At 42.9% G+C, this 19,013-nt stretch overlaps 1 protein-coding gene across 1 annotated transcript in view; it reads right to left on the reverse strand.

The window, feature by feature from the left end:
* Positions 1-13,618, reverse strand: part of LOC116994697 (ubiquitin carboxyl-terminal hydrolase 34-like) — a 95,752-nt gene extending 82,134 nt beyond the window's left edge. The window contains 1 exon segment of the mRNA XM_033056585.1: positions 13,476-13,618. Coding sequence (XP_032912476.1) covers positions 13,476-13,518 — 43 coding nt within the window. The 5' untranslated portion in view covers positions 13,519-13,618.
* Between the last annotated feature and the right edge of the window lie 5,395 nt (positions 13,619-19,013).

Consider the following 19,013-nt stretch of genomic DNA (forward strand, 5'->3'; position numbering starts at 1 on the left):
AGAACCTCCTCAACCTGCTGCCTCCCCACTTCCTCACACTTTCACTGTTTCAAATCCTGCAGTAACAATCATGTCAAACTTTTCCAAAAACTTCTAGGGCACCAAGCCTTCTTCCTGAAAATAGACAGGACTTCTCCCTGGTTTCACACCTGAAACAGTTATTCTCACAAGATGCACAAAGTTTTCCTTGTGAACCTCCTTTAAGTGGCAGCTTGAGTGCTCTCACGAGTAAGAATTGATAATATGTATTCCAGAGCTTTCCAGCCAGGCCTTCCAGGATCTCTACGTTTCTGTCTCAGCAAGCAGCACACTGATCTAGGCTCAGCTCCTTCATGTCTGCAGTGGCTGCTTCTTTCTCCAGGCAGAGATGCTCTCCTTCCCTATCTCTGAGCTCAATTTTCTTCTCCTTCCTTAAATGTGCTCTGCCAACCCTTTCTTCTCAGTTAAATCCTCTTGGACCTTCCCACCGTCCAGCCCTGCCTTTTCCCTCTCACATGCCATGCACACAAACACCTTCACCCTGCACTAGATCCAATTTCACAATCAATATATCCCGGTTCAAGCCCACACTGCAATGGCATCCACAGCCACGCATTTCAAACAGCATCAGCATTCCCCAGAAACCCTGACAGCCAGAGTGGGAAGTGCACAAATCCAACTGGCCAGTCCAGCTGAAAACTACTCACATTCCTGCTGGCTTTGTAAGCCATGGAATACTCAGCTGGCACTTTCTGAGCAGGGGAAGCTGGGAAGGGAAGTGTGAGGAATGTGAAGTAAACACCTTTGGAGTAACCGGAGTTGTAAAACTGCCCCGCCCCACTTGGAGCAACTTCACCCCAATATTGCTCAGCTGTGGGTTACTATTAGAGTCGCAAAAAACCAGAATACTGAAGGCTTTAAACACACAACTAACCAGCAGAAAGAAGGAAAACTAGGATGCAGGTAAATTCCAGCCAAATATATTCTACCAATATAATGCAGGAAATGGGGTCTTGCCACACACTTGCAAGGGTTCATCTCACTGAGTAGTCACAAGACGGTGTAGAAATCTTTTTATCACAGTAAAACCATAGAACAAAAAACTGAGCTTATAACTAAGCTGATTTAACATCTTCTAATTTCCAAGTCTCCAGATATTCTTTTAAAAAAAAAAATTAGACTGACTTGAAAGTGTAATTGTTTATTCAAGTAGCTGCTGAGAAGCCAAAACACAGCATGGTCAAAGTAAAAATTTAAAACATTTCATATAAAAAAGATTTTAAAGAAGATAATTTCCTTCCCCAGTCTCCTGTTTTACTTGGCTAGCTCTGAATGAAAACTTGGATGATTTACCTAATCTTTCACAGAAGGGTGATTTGCTAGAAGTGTGTTACAGTACTACAAACACAAGCTCCCCAACTCAGAAAAACCCCTATAAATAAATTGAGTAAACCAAGAAAATAACAGAAGATGAAAAAAATACAAATCAACTGCAAAGAACAGGGCAATACAATTTCAAAATACAACTGTGGCCAAAGGAAACTCAGCTCCTAAGTGCATTTTTAGCAAGAACTAGGGAGCAAGAGGAACACACTGTAATTAGACCTCAAGGACAACCATCATGCTGGACTTGCAGGGAATATCTTATATCCAAAGGTCACTTATCATACCAAGTACAAAATCAAATTGCAAGCAAAAATAATCATTTCCAAAAGCCTACTTCTCTACTTTCAGCAACATAACAGAGTCAACAGTAAATAATACAACACTCTTTTTAAGATGCACAACTCTAAATTTCTCCATAGTCCAAATTGTGACCAGGTCCAGTTGCATATGGATTGTGCTCCCTCCCCCTCCTCCCCCAAGCCTCATCTGGTATCAGCTTCTCATGGGAAAGACCAGATCACTTGCAGAATGAACATTATTCTCAGAAATTGGTCACTGATACAGAATAAAAAGACAATGAATCATACACTAAACAAAACAGCATTAGGAGCAATAATACTAATCTTGAAAGACATCTGTATGTGTATATATATATTAAAATACATAACTTTTTGTGTGAGTACTATTGCTCACACAGGGAACTTTTTTTCAATGCACTGAGATGTTTTCAGTGATTAGTAGGGGATTTATTTTGCTTAGGATCAACAGCATGCAAGATGATAGCCACAGGAGTTCACCATCTCCCATTCTCTTTCTACTTTCACCTATTAGAATTACGTTTTTTATTATAAAGAATTCACAACAGATTGATTCACCAGAGTACTTCCCAACCTTCATGGAACCATCCTTGACAAGTATTTAATAGGACAGTGTCCAAATTTCCCTACAACTTTTCAGCGAGGAAAAAGTTTTCTTTCTACCTCTTGGTCTTCATAACAAAAAACCATCTCAGCATACTGACTAGATACACATCATCAAAGAGAAACAACTGCAGAACATACTAGAAAATATACAAAGTTAATTCTTCAGTATTAGGAACATTTGTTCAAGTGCCAGGAGCAATCAGATCTGTTGTAACCCCAAACTTTACCACAGTAAAATTCTATAATGGCCTGGTCAAGGTGCTTGAGTATCACACCACTAGAGCATTACAGATACCTACAATCATCTCCATGCCATAACAACCTCAATTCCTTCTAAGTCTACATCAAACTCTAAACTTCTTGTATTTATACTGGTAAAATTGCTTTCCTGCAATTTTTTGACTACGAAGTATACAAATATTAAAACGTAAATATTTTGAAGACAACATAATGGCTAAAGACAGGAATTAGCAACTTTAGGAGTCTCATTTCCTTAGGAAAAAAAACTGATGTCAGACAAATTTTTGAACAAAGGCAATTTCAACAAAACTGGAAAAGGTTTGCAAGTCTAAGCAATACAGTGCTCTCAGGAATGGAAATACAGGAGCTACTCAAAAGAGCAAAGAAAAAAGTTTCAACTGGTGTCCCAACATCGTCTGCTGGTTATTCAGCACCTGAGTTCCTCCCAGCCACCCTGAGATCAGACCTGAGGAGTTTCCATTCAGTATTTAAGTGCACAGCAGTTACACAAAGAGCAGAATCAGCCCTTCTAAGTTCACAGACCAGACAGCACTTCTATGATGCAGCTTCACCAGAACACGGCAGATCAGCTGACCTCAAGCAACTCCTGCCTTTATCTTCTGTTTCTCTCCAACCACCAAGTTCTCTCTTTCAATCTCCACATTTCCCAACCCACCTCCCTATCTTCTCCAGCAAACACCTGTTCTCCTTTAATCATAGTTAAGTTAATGCAGTCTGGAGTAAAACAGCAGCAGCTGGCTCTGGGCAGCTGTGTGCAATTTAAGAATTGGCACCTTGCAGGAGTGATGCCACCCTCAAGTTCTCACCATCCTAGGCCACATTTGCTCTGGGTTAAACTATCCAACTTTGGAATGGCTGCAGATGTTCACCTAAACCAAAAAAAGTCCTTCTTGAGAGTATCTTAAGATTTCCACCTTCTCAAAGAGAATATGCCACAGTCACTGCTTTCATGAACAGTTCCACACTTATTTAAATGAAGAAAAATGCCAGTTATCAGATGGTACCCAGATTTACCCAGCACATTGGAGCTGGCTCTACCCAGAACTACCCTAGTGAACCACAATCTAAATAAACTCTTAGATACAGTATCTCAAATGTAGAACAGCTGTGCTGCAGGCCAGGTCCAGCAGCAGCACTGCACCTTGCATACAAAGCCAAGCCTAAGTGACTACACCATGTAAACTCACTCTTCCCACTCAGTGAGCCACAGCTCAAAGTTCACCAACACTGAATTCACGGATGCTAACATGGAAATCTGGCCAGGAGAAGATGAGAATGTGAAATACATAATTCAGGTTAGGTTATGCCAGTGACTGAGGAACAAGCAGCACCCCATGCAGCACTGATACAGAGAAGCAGGAGACTCCCATCACAGGTTCAAGGAGCAGGATGAGCTTCCATCAGTTAAACACTCTAATCCACATTATGGCCTTTTTAATCAAACACCAGTAGGAAATGGGTAAGACCAGCTTGTGGGAGTGGAATAAACTGGGCCAAACTTGCATCTTGTTCTGGCTCTTGAAGATCGACCAGCAATCTCCACGTTGTCCTCTTCACCCCCAGCTTCTAAGAGGGCTCCCTGGGCCCAGCTCAGCAGGAATGCACAAAGCTACAGCCTAGGATATCTGGGTTGCTGCATTTCCATGGAAGCTTGGCAGAACAGCAGAGCTGAGCCTGGGTCCAGCAGTGTTTATCAGCACTGGTTCCATGTAAGTCACACCAGACAAGAGTCCATGAAAGGATCTGTGGGATCTCTGCACTGCACCTCCTAATGCTTCTGTTATCTTGGGATCCTCAGCAGTCAAGATATTGCAGTCCTCCCTCTCCAGGGAAAGGCAAGTTACATATTACTAATGGAAAAAAAAAAACCCCATAAAGCAATTTCAAGGCATCTGTATCTGTGCCACTCACTGGGGTTCAAAATAAAAATTTAAAAAAAAAAGGAAAAAGTATCAGGCTTATTTCAGAGTCCTATTTTAACACAGTATTGTGAATTGTCTTTGACTCCAAGACAAGATGTTACAATTCTGGGAAGACTGTGGTTTTTTCTTTCTATTGAAGTTGTCATAGTTCCTCTTTTAATTAAGAAAAAACCCAACAAAACAAAACAAAAAACCCAGCTCAATTTAGGCAGTATTTCCACAATCAAGTCTGCCTGACATCACCAAAACACATACTAGATGTGGAAAGTCAGGCTGCCCATCATAATATTTTGACAACAGCCACTGCCAGTTTCTTAAGGAATCAACGCAGGATTGGACAAGCACTGCATAATTTCCTAGCATATCACTAATTATCCCAAGGTAAATTTCAAAGCTAGGGCTGACAGTGTCAATGCCAAAACTACTGCTCAGATAAAGGATTGCTTGCCTTCAGTTTACAAGAGTTCTTGCATTTTTTCTTTTCAATAACATAATGTATCGGTACTTGAATGGCTCTGGGTTTGAATAATTTTTCTCTAATACTCCAGCTCTGAACTTCTTTTAAAATACTACTTAAAGGTGAAGACACAGAACTCAGCCTATCAAACTACTTTACAAGTAGAACAAAGATTTAATTGCATGAACAAGGTTCCAGAAACTAAAGAGGTTTTCTATTCGTTTTAATTAAAAGTAGCAAGGAATGCAAAAATTAAAATACCTACTCCAGGAAGCATTCTATTTTCAAGAGAGACCTTTGCAAATTAGTTCAGCTGTACTACTTGGCACGCTGTGAATCAGTTTCAGACAACAACAGCAGCTTTCCCCCACAACCAGAAAGAAAAGGCCCATGACTGAGCCACCCTGGCCCTTAAGAAGCAACAGATTACCAGTAGATTTACAACAAAAGCATGTAATGACTGTGCTCCAGGTTTCAGGGACAAAATCTGTGAGAGGAGAATATGATTAATCCATTTCTTACAGAGTATATTTAAGCCTGCTTAAACAAGGAGATGAGAGGTAAATGGGCAATGGGTCATTATCCTCAATGGAGCTTCAGGCAGTTCATTGAAAGCCCAGGAAGAGCTTGCTCAGTGTTTGAACTCCAAGGCTTTATTTGTTTCCATCAGCACAGGTGCAAGCAACACTCATTCAGGAAGGACAATAAAATTCTGAGAAAGGGCAGGCTAGCAGTGAAGTCACTGTCTCTCTCTCAACTTTCTGATATACACTCAAATTTTGTATTCTTTTGTGCTAGATAATCTGTATTTAGTAATTCTCTCAAACACATGCTGTATTAGGTAATTCATTAGCTAAAACAATTACACAATTTTTAAAAGCTGACAGCTTGAAAGAAACAAGAAAAGTAAGAGATGGCTGAAGGCAATGCACAGGGCAGAAAATGTATTTACAGAGGCCATTTTGATATAAACAAATGCTTTTACAGGTGTCACATCAGCAAATACACATGGGACAGTACCTGTAGCTACGGCTACACAGAGTTCAAAGCAACTTTGCAAAGACTCAAACTGGCACTGCTGATCAGAGCCTCCAAGTTTCCAAGCACTGATGGAAACTGATTTCAATTTCTGATCAGCTTGATCAGACTGCATCTACTCTAAATATTACATCAGCAGATCGAGCCCTGACACTTAGGACTTGAAATACTCTGGCACAAGTTTCACTTCAAATATTAAGGGGAAAAAATAGCTCAGTTTGTTGTTAACTGTGAAAGAAGTCAGAGACCAGACAAGGATTTACAGGACTGACCATCTTTCAGCTAAGCAGAACTTAATTTTATCAAGCTTTTGAGCTCACACTCCCCAGTGTTATCCCGTAACAGTTCCAAGAAGGAAAAATAAAGTTTTCAGGCACTTGTATCAGCTGCTGCCTTCGAGCCCAGAGTGCAATCCCAGCACACACCTCCTGTCCAGTACACAGGTGCCTTGCACAGACAGCCCAGTACCCAAATTCCTCAGCAGATAGGGATATTCTGGCCCCTCTACAGCTTTTCCTGAGCTGCCTTCCCTAGCAAACAGCTCACTGTCCACTTCCAGCACTGCTCACAGCTACTCCAAGCAAACAGAACACAGATGTGAAAAGAACCAATGATCTGCAGGGATGCTGATCTAGAAATGAGTCTCAATTGCCATGGGCTTGTCAAGTCTTACTCACAGCTCTTCTACAAATTAGCTGAAGAAAGATCAACTCCCAAAGGTGCATTTTCCACAAGGATTTTTTCTGACAAGTTTCAACTTCTTCCACTAGTTGCTCCAGCACTAAATCTCACAAGCAGTTCTATACAAATGCACAGAACTGCAATGCATTTGCAGCAGAGTGCCCTTGAGAAGCTCACCGTCCACCAGACCTGCTGGATCTGAACAACTCCACAAATAAAACTTAGTAAAAATATCCAGCTTGTTGCAGATTTGCAAAGTGTTAAGAACACCACAGAAATCCTCAGAGTTGCATGTCTGTGTTTAGCATTCAGATCTCAAATCAATTCCCATGCAAGGAAAGGAACAAAGTGGAAAGAATGGCTTCTCACCTCTTCACATTTTCGATAAATTGCCAATTTGCTGCACAAAGTGAAAGAAGAAATCACCTCAATATAAGCTTAAATGACAGAAATTAAATGGCCACAACTCTGTTTAATTGCAGCATGCTGTTACTACAAGCAGCACTGAGTAATCAGCACAACCATTCGCTCCTGAGGATGGTAAGAAACTTTTTCACGTTGTCCCAGCATCTGGACAACTACAAAGGTGTAGTCTGGGCTGCAGAAATCCCTATTAGCTATCTGAAAAAAACTCAGAGAAGAAAACAGATTAAATAAAAGGAACCAAGAAGTAAACATTGATCTTCCCTCCCAATCACTAAAATGCCAAATCTCAGCCTGCTCATCACTTGGACACAGAAAACAATTCCAGGATTTGCTTTTGTGACTCAATGTTAGTTGAACACAGAAAGATGGAAGCAAACTGCAGTGACATGGAGAAATCAAGTAGCAAGGAATTAAAACCTCTAACACAGAAAGTCTGTATTAGCAATAACACAGAAAACGAAGCAGCAAAAAGGAATTCTATGAATTAAAGGAATGAGTGAGGCTCATAATGCCCTCAAGTGTCTCCATGGCAAACAAAACCATCAATCTCCCAAAGCCAAGGCACCACCTCCAAGGCAGGCCAAGGGAAATGGAGCCAGGTCTGCTTCCTGAGATCCTGCCCCTGAACCCAAGGGACAAAGCCAAGGACAGCTCCAAGAGCTGCTCTGGTAGAAGAACCAACCCCAACAACATCATAGATAGCCTAAAGCACATTGTCTTGGATCTGGCTCAGGAATTGCTTGGGACTTGGGTGACTTGAAAACTACCCTGATGGAGGGAAAGCAATACAGCACCAAACATAGAATACCCAAAGAATAATCCAACAGGAAGATTTCCTGCATGTGAAACATGTGATTTCAAGCTCTACACTGATAAAATATCTTTTGAATATGAAGCAAGGAATGCTTTTCTTTCCTTTTCTTCCTTTCTTCATTTTCCTTGAAGTTATCCACTGACTAATCTACAGTGCTAGAGCCTCATGGCTTTAAGGATATTATTACAAGTACTTATCCAACAGAAGATTTCCTAATATACAAAGAGAAGCATCTCAGTAAATAGACATCAGTGGTCTGTAACTCACAACAAAACCCAGCAGAATGGGATTTACATAACTCATCTTCAGCATCACTGACCAAGTGGCTTGAGCAATGAGAAGGAACCAGTTTGCAGCAGCCTGAACAGGAAAAGTCTCAGGACAAAATCATTTCTGATCACATCAAGTAAGATGAACCAAAAGAATTGTACAGAACAAAAGCTGAAATATCTTTCCAAAAATAGAAGCCTTTTAGCTATTAAAGTCACAGAGTTTTTCCTTCAACTGCTTTACAATTACAAACAAACCAACTTCGTCTTAGTGTCACCTTCCCTTTCACTTTAGAAAGTTTACAATTAGTGATGACACAAGTTCCTCCTTCCATTTTTTCCCCTTTATTTACTCCAGTTCATGTGGAGTAGCACTTCACAGTCCATAACTGCAATTCAGCAATGCTGCTATAAAGAAAAGGTTATTTTCATTTTCCTTTAAGCCTGGTTGCTCATTGCCTTAAAAAGGGTCAAAGAAAAAAACATGAAAAAATTACTGAATTTCAATGTTACAAACAACTGCCTTGCTTTCCTTCAACACGAGACAGCAAAGATCTAAAAGATTGGGCAGTTACCCCAAAGATGTTCTGAACATGGAAATATCACTTAAGGGGAAAAAAGATGAATCTTTTAGAAGAGAAAAAAAAAAGAAAAAAGCCATGCAACAGAGACAACTTCTACAGTTTTGCACAAGAGGAATCATCAAACAGCCAAATGAAACTTCAGATCTGCACAAAACACCAGAGGTAATCAAGGTAATCCTCAAGTTTACAGGTAACCACTGAACAAGTGAGAGCAGCTCTTGGAGACCAAGTGACGTTAACGACGCAATATTTGTAATAATTTTATAGCACATCCTCAATATCTCAGTTCTCAGAGTATAAAATATTGATCTTCCCCAGATCCCGAAGAGCAAACTGAATGCTGCAATGTTTTGGAACCCCTCACCCAACCTCCAAGGCTGCTCTTTGTACTCCCTACATGCCAGAACAACAGGACAAGGAGTCAAGCCAAGAATCTCCAGCATCCAAATTCAGGGCTATCCTGAAACTACACAAACAGTAAGCACTCCAGCACCTCAAGTGTTTTATGGACCTGATCATTCTGGGAGCAGTTCTGCAGGCCTGCTGACAGTGATAACAGAAAGAAAAACAAGAATGTGAGTCCACATTGATCCCCTGTGCTTCAGTAAACTAGGGGGGGGGTCATTGAGTTTTTTTATTTTTCTAGTTTACTAAAGAAAAAACATAAGGAGAAAAATAAACTGCAAGTTGGTGTAGCAGAATAAAATCTAGAAGGCTCTGAGCTGATTTTATAAGATTTCAGAGCTGACTGGGGAAAAAAACGGGCTAAAGAGGTAATAATTGAAAAAAGCAGAGCAGAATGCTGGGAAGAAAACAAAGTTTGTTCCAAGAAACCAAGAACTGGGAATAACCGAGGCCTACCAAGGTAACTTAAAACCACAGCTGCCACTACATAGTAAACCCTATTTTTCCATGTTGTAATCTTTGTTTCTGACTTTTATAAAGCCCAAACCAAACAAGAAGAACAAACCAAACCTAAACCAAAATCATCTACGGGGTTCTAAGTCAACACACATCAAGATCAGCTGCAGTCCCAAAGGGAAGCCTCGTAGCAACCGAGCTGAGCTGGGCTCTCTGGGACACGCTGTGGCCAGCACTGTGAGGATGCTGACTCAGGACTGCTCTGAGCACCAGACTGGCACTTCCAGCTAAGAGAGGCACTCCCAGGACAGCCTGAACTCAACACGCAGCACATGGAGCATCACATCCTCAAGATGCCTTCACAGGGATGGTGTGGATCTACAGGGATGCCACTGCCTCCAGGTGGGACACAGCAACCTGCAGAACTCCTGTAAGAGACCCGAGACAGCCAAACCCACCTTTGCTGTTACATTTCTGTGTTTTCTGGTTGAGACTTTCTGTGTATCCATGCAGCACCTAGCAAAACAGAGCTGTCCTGATCAGGGCCTCTGGACAGTACAAAAATGTAAATATTACTCAAGAACAAATGAAGCTCAATAGAAACCCTCCTAGACTGACAAGATCTGGCATCCAAAAAAACGAAGGAATGCAAAATATATCAGAGTTCATTTTGGGATACAGAATGCTGTGGATTAACATAAAATGACACAAGGTCCTCTATGCATTTTTCCTGTAAAATATGTGCACATTTCAATGAGCCCCTATAATTAATGCCATGAGAATCTGTTCTTAAGCCTTTTGTAAATAAGTGGCCTTATCTTAAAAACCAGCCCATTGTGTCTTCCCCCTTTTTTTTCTTCTGTTAAAGGCTGCTAAAAATGTTTATATTGTGGAAGATTAATTAAAGAAAAATCAGACTCTTTATAGACTTCACTCTTATTAAACCCTGCCTGGGATAATATAAATGATGCCAGGAAACCTACAGTGAGAAATTAAGACTGTTTGTTCTGATTGAACAGATTGTCTTATAGTGCAAAAACTCCTCTAAAGTCTAGGCCTTTCATAGGGGAATTTATATTTTACTGAGTTCCTGGATCAAATCATAACTTGAAATCACTACTTCTCAGGAAATAACTTCAACATCAGGGAATTTACTGGGTTGTACATGCAGATCAAGTGCTGAAAATCAACATGCTGCAGGAGAAGAAAAATAAATATACACCAAAAAACCCAACATTGCTGATTCTGAATATTGCCTGCTTCTCATGCTTAACCATAGCAATGTATGTTAAATACATACATGCATGCTTAAACACCTTTGGCCAAAAAAATAAGCTTATCAATCCACAGGTGTCCAGTTCAGCACCTCAGGCAGCCCCTGAGTGCCACAGAGCCAGGACCACTGACTGCCTGTGACAAAATCAGGATGCAGGACCTGGACATAACCCTACACAAAGGCCACTGGTGGACAAAATCCCTAGCTCTGCAGTTATGGGCTGTGGATTAATACAGGAGCAGTTTGCAGTGGGAATAATATCCTTCTAATAAAAATGTGCCTGTTTGATGGCAGAGCTGCTCAGTTTCACCCTTCTGTCACCCCTCAGTTGGGAACTTCTGAGGAAGAAAACAGGAGCTTCCCACGTGTTCCTCCCCAAACACCACACTGAGAGCTGCTGTCACTCCCCTTTCCAAGTCACCTGTAATGCAACTGGTACCAAATCATATTTTGTAAACATTAGAGCAAATGAAGACAAAGGCCAGTGTATGGCCATGTAAAAACGTTTGGTTTAGCAAGAAAACTCTAAAAGAAAGGAGACAGTGATTCCTGGACCTCTCTGAAAACCCTGCTTGGGTACTTCCAGTGCAGAGCTGATCCCAAATGCTCCGTAGGCAGCAAAGGAAGCTGCTGGCAGCCTGTGGCTCACACATTTTGGGCATGACCTCATTCTTTACTACCACTTTTCATTTCTGCTGCAGTGTTTCAAAAACCAAAGCTTGACATCATTTTTGTATTGTGTACCTTTCGCTATTACTTAAGGAACGCAAATAACTCAACTGGAAGTTATAAAAGAAACCATCCCTTCCTCACAACTCAGTCTCATCCAGTGAGAAGAGAGCACCTTTGTCACATGTCTTTGTACCCAAACACACACACCAAACAGCTCTGGTGATTTACAGGGGACTTCTTTCTCTGAAGGGAAGGCCAAGCCTAATGTCACTTTAGGCAGCATTTTTTGAAATTAACTACATAGCAGTACTTCAGGATTTTCCTAATGGATTTTGACTTTCAAAGACATATTTCCTTCTACTTAATAGCAGAGCTATTACTGATATAATGCAGAACCATTAAATTATCCATACCCCAGTTATATATAAATATATATATATAAAAATAAATCTACATTAAAAAAGGATTCTTAAAGTGATTGAAGACATTGTTTTATCTATATGGAAATCTATCTCCATCAATCCCAATTACCTTAAAACACCTGTAAAAATCAATTCATACTGGAAATTCAGGGATTTCTTGAAATATCAAATTTAATGTTACAACTTCTCTTATTTGATCATACCACTCCAAATCAAGTTTAAGCAATGATTACTGATCAACCTATCCAAATCAAGCGAAGTTTTCTCTTCCAACAAGCAGCTGTCATCATATACAACTGACAATTTAGTCTTATTTTGAACCTACTGTTTAAGTAACCATTTGGTGTGTAATATCAACATCACCTGATTTATTCCAGCCTCTGAACTCTCCTAGAAGTTGCTTTTACACCTACATTTTTACTTCTCAAATGAAGTGCTGGCCAGCACTGAATGCCCTATTTCCCCAGCAAGAAAGAGGCCAACATTGAACTCCTGTAGGATCCTAGGGAAGAACAAACAGCACATGGAAGTGGGCCTAAGAAGAGCGAACATAACTCTACCCAAACCCTGTCCTAGGCAGCATTCTGTGCTCCACTCTGCTGGAAAAGGAGAGTGCAACCAGGAAAAATGCCATGTTTAAGATCACAGACAGTTGAACTTCTCTCTAATCACAAACTTCAGCCGGTAAGTTGTTTCAATTTCTCAGCATCCGTGGAAATGTTGGTTTTTTGGTCTTTGTTCGTGAGGCAGAGCTCCTGAGAAGCTGCGAAGGTACCTTGGCTGCCACGGAGCACAGGTTCCAAGGGGTACACGAGGCCTACAGGGAATTTGGTGCCCCAAACACTCCCGATTCCAGCGGCAGCGGGGGGAACACCTGCTGTACAACCCCTCCGACCCTGCCGGTAACACTCGGCAAGAGGAAACTTCGGGAGGGAGCCGGAGACCACCCCTGAAGCCAAAAACCCGGCAGCACCTTCCCAACCTCGCCAAGCCGAGCCAGGCTCCTCCAGGAGCCGCTTCCCTCACAGCTTCGGGAGAATCGGTGCCCGAAAAGCACCTGCACCGCGCACCGAGGCCAGGCACAGGGAGGGGGAAGGCAGGATCACTCCGAGCCACCTTTGCTGCTACTGCTACTGCTGGTTAAAAGGGACCCAGCCCAGGCCCGGCTGCCCCGGAGCGGCTCCCGGGCAGCTCCTCAGCCCGGCCAGGCCCCGCCGCGGCTGCCGGAGACGCGGATCCCGAGGGAAAGGGGGGATGGAGCGGGGACACGGCGGCGGCAGGCCCGCCCCAGGCCGCGGGAAAAGAAGGGGGAAGGAAGCGCCGAGCAGGGCATGGAGGGAGCTCCTCCATGGCAGCGGAGAGAGGGAACCCCGCGCCCGGGAGGCCCGAGGCGGGCGGGGAGAGACGAGGAAGGAGGCGAAGCGGGGCTGTAACCCGGTGCAGAGGAGGGTCCGCGGGGTCCCGGCCCGGGGGGAGGGAAGCGGGGGAGGGCGGCCTCACTTACTCTCATTTAACACCTCCAGCAGCTCGGCGCAGCTCTCACACATTGTTCATTAACAGCAGCAGCCGCCGCCGCCGCCTCCTCCCGACCATTGATTGATCCGCTCGGTGCTGCTGATTGATGATTGATGGGGGCCGGGGCGGGGGTCACCGGGGGGGAGGGGAGGGAGGGGGCGGGAAGGAATGGGAAGAGAAGGGGAGGGGGGGGGGGAGAGGCAGGGGCCGGTCTGGGATCCGGGGCGGCTGATCAATGCAAATGAGCCTGTGGTGGCGGCGGCGGCAGCGGCGGGGAGGAGGAGGAGGAGGAGAAGCCGAGTCACTCACTGGCTCCCAGGGACTCCACGCGCCGCCATTTTGCTGAGGGGGAAGGAGGAGGAGGAGGGGACGGGAGCGAAGGGGGGGACAGGGCGCTCGGGCGCCGCTCGGCAGTTTCCGACTAGGCAGGAGGAGGCGAAGGTGGCCGAGTCCCTCCTCCTCCCTTTTCCCTCTCGCCCCGCCTTCCCACCGCGGTTCGGAGCGGCGGGATGGCGAGCGGGGAGGAGGAGGCAAGGGGGCGGGAGGGTAAAATGGCGGCGGCGGCGGTTGGGCGCGCGCCCGGGGAAGGGCGGGAAGCGCCTCTCCCTGCCCTCTCCCTGCCCTCTTCCCGCCTCCCGCGGCCGGGAATCTCCGCCAGGAACGCGCGCACGCCGCCGCTGTCACAGCGCCGGGGGAGCGGCTTCTCCTGCCCGCCCCTTCCCTCGCTGCCTGGAGCCGCCGCGCTCGCCGGGCTGCCTCGGGGACCTCCCGCCTGAAGGGAGCGCTTAGCACGCTGAGCCGGGCTCCGTAGTGAGGAAGCTCCCGGCTTCCAGGCGGGTTTCCAGGTTTTTTGGGTGTTTTATTGGCGTTTTCCGCCGTCGGGGCGCGGGACGGAAGAGCCGCCGCCATCTCCTTCCCGCCCAGCGCGGCTGAGGGGAGCCGGGGCACCTGTGGGCGCCTCCGGCCCGAACCCCGAAAATTTGGCTTTTTGAGGGGCCACGGTAGTGTTATCTACTAATAACTATTTATTTTTACCTCGTGGGTTTTTTTTATTTTTACCGCACTGGTTCGTTTTGGGTGTTTTTTTTACCCCACTTCTTGCACCGTGATTTTTTAAGGGGTAATGGCATGTGGGACTGGCTGGAAATAGCCTTTTTTAAATGAAAGACACGGTCAAAATAAACAACAAATTTTAATTATTAAGGATGCATAATTTATGATGTTACAACTACCAGTTAGCTCACTCTGTCTCGGGTGTACGTTTTGAACGAGGTTTCAAACCCGTGATGACAAATTTTCAGGCAAACATCTGTTTTCCATTTAAAAAAAAAGCCCAACCCTTTTTTTTTTTTTTCTTTTTGCCACCTCTCAATCCTGCTCCCTCTCCCAGGTACATGTAACTGGAATATGCATCACATGACAGATCTTGGCTGGCTTTTCTCCCCCAAAGTCGGCACTTCCCGAGTATTAAGCGCTATTTTTTATTTCTGTAGTACCACCCAGTGGTGACTCCGTGTGTTACTCCGAACCCTTGGAGTTTACCGACCTGTACATAGGATTAAAAACCTAAATCTATTAATAGCCGCAATGCAGATGCAATATATTTTAGTAGAAAGTCAAATAGAATCACCAAATGGGGGGGGGGGGGAAAAACCCATAAAAGTTGTTTTGAATTCCTCAGTGGCTGTCTCATATTTCTTCCACTTGAAATAAATCTGATGGCATTGCTGAGATGCAGTTCTGGTTTTTTTAAATTCCATGTGCATATTTATCCAGGCTGATAACGCCGTGGTGGTTGTGTGTGTAATCTCCCAGGGCACAGAATGCTCACCTCCAAACAATCCTCGAGGCACCACTTTGTTAAACTAAGACGAAAATTTGCACTGTTGTTTAAAAGACAATTTACTGTAAACAACAGGTAGGGAACATACTAGTAGGAATATACTAGAATGATGTTTTACCTGGAGTTCTTGTCACTGCTTGGTTTTGAAATACTTTCCAGGTTAGGTTTATCAATGAGGATAGCCATTCCTAAATATTCCCTGCTGAAATTTAGTTTTACTGATTTAAACTAATACAGAGTCTACAGGAGACACAGATTCCTTGTCTGTCATTTTAATTCACATAACATGTTAATGCAAATGTATTTCAAGTGGGAATAACAAAGGGTAGTAATGCAAGAGAGGATGAACTCGGAGTAAAAACTTCTGTGAAACTTTTTACTGATCTTTCTCCCTAATTTATAGATGTTTTAATTCTTGACAGTGTCTTTTCTAGATGATGTATTTTCTATTGATAGAAATCTGACCACCATGAGCTAGTTAGCTATTAAACTAACTGGCTCTGTCACTAAACCGCCATAATAATAACTATTTAATAGCTAACTGGTTTAGTTATTAAAATTACACAGATGAACTGGGCCCTGTAAAGCCTTTCTTGCTTGTTTCATCTCTTCCAGCTAGCCTGAGATTCATAATGAAAGATTAAAAGGAGACCAGAACATTGCAATTATGTTCTGCTCCTGCCTGAATTAATGTAGTGAGCACCTTTCTCTTCTACAGCACTGATTGCAAAGCTTGAGGTCCATCAAAAGGTGAATCAGAGGATTTTATGTTGTGCATCTACATGTTAGTTTTCACTTGATGTTGTGCTGCCTTACCTTTTGTGTGTCCAAGATTATTTCAGTTTTTGTAGAACCCCTCATTCTACAGTCTGGATCATCTGATTTAAATTTGCATTTTTCTCTCTGCTCTTTCTTCCTTATACAGGCCCTGCAGTAACTTTTTGTAACAGACTCAAAAGGAACTGCCAGAACATCTTCAAAGATGATTTTCCTGAGCAATGAGCTGTCTGATCTGAGTGCAGCACCACATAAACACCCGAGTCAGCAGAAGGCACCTTCTGGAGCGTGGTGTCACATGCCAAGCTCAAGGAAAACAGCAGAAGAGCACGGGTGACCTTGAGTCACTCCTGCTTTTGAGCAGAACAGAATATTGAAAGCCTGATTTCCTTTTACTGCACTTTTAATTTTTATTTTTTTAAATATTTTTAAATAGAGACTAAATTGAATTCTTTTAAGTTAAATGTTAGCTTCCAAGCTGAAGACAAACCTGTCAGTGGCCTGGTTACAGAGATCATCAGCCTCCTGCTCTAGCATGCTTTGTTTTTCCTCTTAACCTTTATTCTTTCTGTGTGCCATCCCAGCAATGTTGTTTTATCCCCAGGAGGCCTCTTCCCTTCCCCTGGCTGCAGTGTTCCTCATCTGGGAATATTTGCTCTGGTAAAGTGCCAGCACAGTTCTTCTAGAGGAGCAACTTAGATAAATGCAAGACTTGGGCAAAACTAAAACTCTTTATATAATTTGGGGCTGGATTAAGAGCAAGAACATGAATTTCCAAAATTCACATCCCAACACTGCTCGAATAGTTTAACTGGAGTTCAGTTAAATCTGTGACCTTGTGCCTGGAATGCTGCTGGAAGCCATGAGCAACAGAATCAGTTTAAGTTTCCCCACATTTAAGTTCCAGCACTTGACTTTCATTGCTCTTTTAGCATTCTGAACTTTTTAGCAGGGTTCATGTCTAACTAGACTTTGGTGTCACAGCACCATGAGAAGACAAATGCAAATTGGTTTACCCCAGATAGTACAGAATACTCAAAATTTGGCCACAAGTATCATGTAAGTACAGACAAGGCATTTCTGAGCATAAGTGACTGCCACTAGAAACTGAACCACTACCAAAGTGGTCCAGGCAGCCTCTGTTGTATATTTGGACCTCTTTAGGACTTTTTAGTAGTGAAACCCACATTTGTAGCTCTTAACCTCCAAAATACACCTCAATCCCATCTTTCCCTGTACAGACTTCAAACACACACCAAAAAAAAGTGCTCACAGGTTTGTAGGTGTGAAATCTGGAACTTTCAGGTAGCTGAGGTGCATTGTACATGGGATAATGGCCTGAAAAGTTACTCCCTCAATGGAGCCTTTTCCCAAGGGACCCCTGCTGACAGGGACAGTTCTGAAGCTGGAAAGCCTAAAAAGAAATTCAGTCTCAAGGAATGAAGTGCAGAGCTGCATTCCTGATGGGCAGGCGGACAGGATAATTCTTTTACTGATGTTTTTTCAAGAGCTATCTCCATTTCAGTTTAGCTCCCTAACACCTGGAGACAAAGCTAGCAAGGGGAGAAGGAAGTTTAGCCACACCTTCCAGCACACCCCAGGAGTTTGGGATCAGTAATTATCATTTACCCATGATAAATGGACTCTGGGACAGTCTGGTCCCTCACCACAGCACCAAAGCAAATTCCTCACCTCAGGCATTTCAATGCATCATTTTCAGCATTTTTTCCTCTTTTCCCCTTTAAGCTGAAGTTCTATTGCCTTTCCAGTGCCAAAAACTCTCAGCAGTAACTCTTAAAGTTTCCTAAAGAGATGAGCATTTCTAAAGCTTTTTTTTTTTGCATAAATATTAGCTTTATTGGAAAATAGTTCACTTAAACCAATCAGATTAACACACACCAAATTATTCTAATTTTAAAAAACCAAAACCAACTAACCTAAAATGCTTTGGAAGATAATCTGCTTCAGTTACAGTAGCAAACACATCATGGCAGCCTGAAACAAGTACTTGGGGTGTCTTCATCAGCTGACAATCAATCCATGTAAACACAGAAAACACCCCGAAATATTTGTATTTATCAATGTACCTGGAGTACACAGAACTGTTTTGTTTTTCTTTTTTCTTTTTTTTTTTTTTTGTAAAATCTGTATAGAAATATGCACAAAACATTGGTTTACATATAATTACAAGTTATGGAGATGTTTATATGATGGTTCATGCTTTTTATCCATATATTTTGATTTACAGAGTGTGCATTAGAACTAGAACTTTCTTAGATGTACATTGTCTTTTTTTTCACATTCAGGATAACTGCACTAGAAATATGCACACACACAAGTCAAATCTTTAATGGTATCCAGAACTCCACAGAAGCTGCATTTTTATAGCAGCTGCAGAGATCAAGGAAAGGCACCAATTATCTTAAGAGAACAAGACAAGACCACAGTAAATTTTTAGATCTAAAAGGGAAGCAAAACCTAAGATTAGAATGTTGTTACTAGAGAACTCACAAGGTATCAAAATAACCAAACAAACTCTTCTCTGAATCAACATAAAAATACATTTTGGGTTTATTGTTTGCGAGTTTAGGTCACATTTGAATCTTCAGTGAACAACCAGACCACAAGCCTCAGCCTAACTTCAACCCTGAAGGAAGGTGCATAAACACATCTGTGTGTGTGTTTTTGTTCAGAACTGTTCTGAATGCAGTTAATGCCACTGCACATCAGAACCAATTCAGCATTCAAGCTCTGTAACTCATGGGATGTGATCTGCTATTGGTGGGCTTTATTTCCATTTTAATAACATTTTCTTACTTCTCTGCACACCTTTTGGTTATCTGTAGCTCTAATGCTGCCACTCAGGCTGCTCACAAGCCATTTCATGTCCTTTCCACGTGTGTCCTT

The sequence above is a fragment of the Catharus ustulatus genome, chromosome 3 (assembly GCF_009819885.2).
Source record: "Catharus ustulatus isolate bCatUst1 chromosome 3, bCatUst1.pri.v2, whole genome shotgun sequence".
Taxonomy (NCBI): domain Eukaryota; kingdom Metazoa; phylum Chordata; class Aves; order Passeriformes; family Turdidae; genus Catharus; species Catharus ustulatus.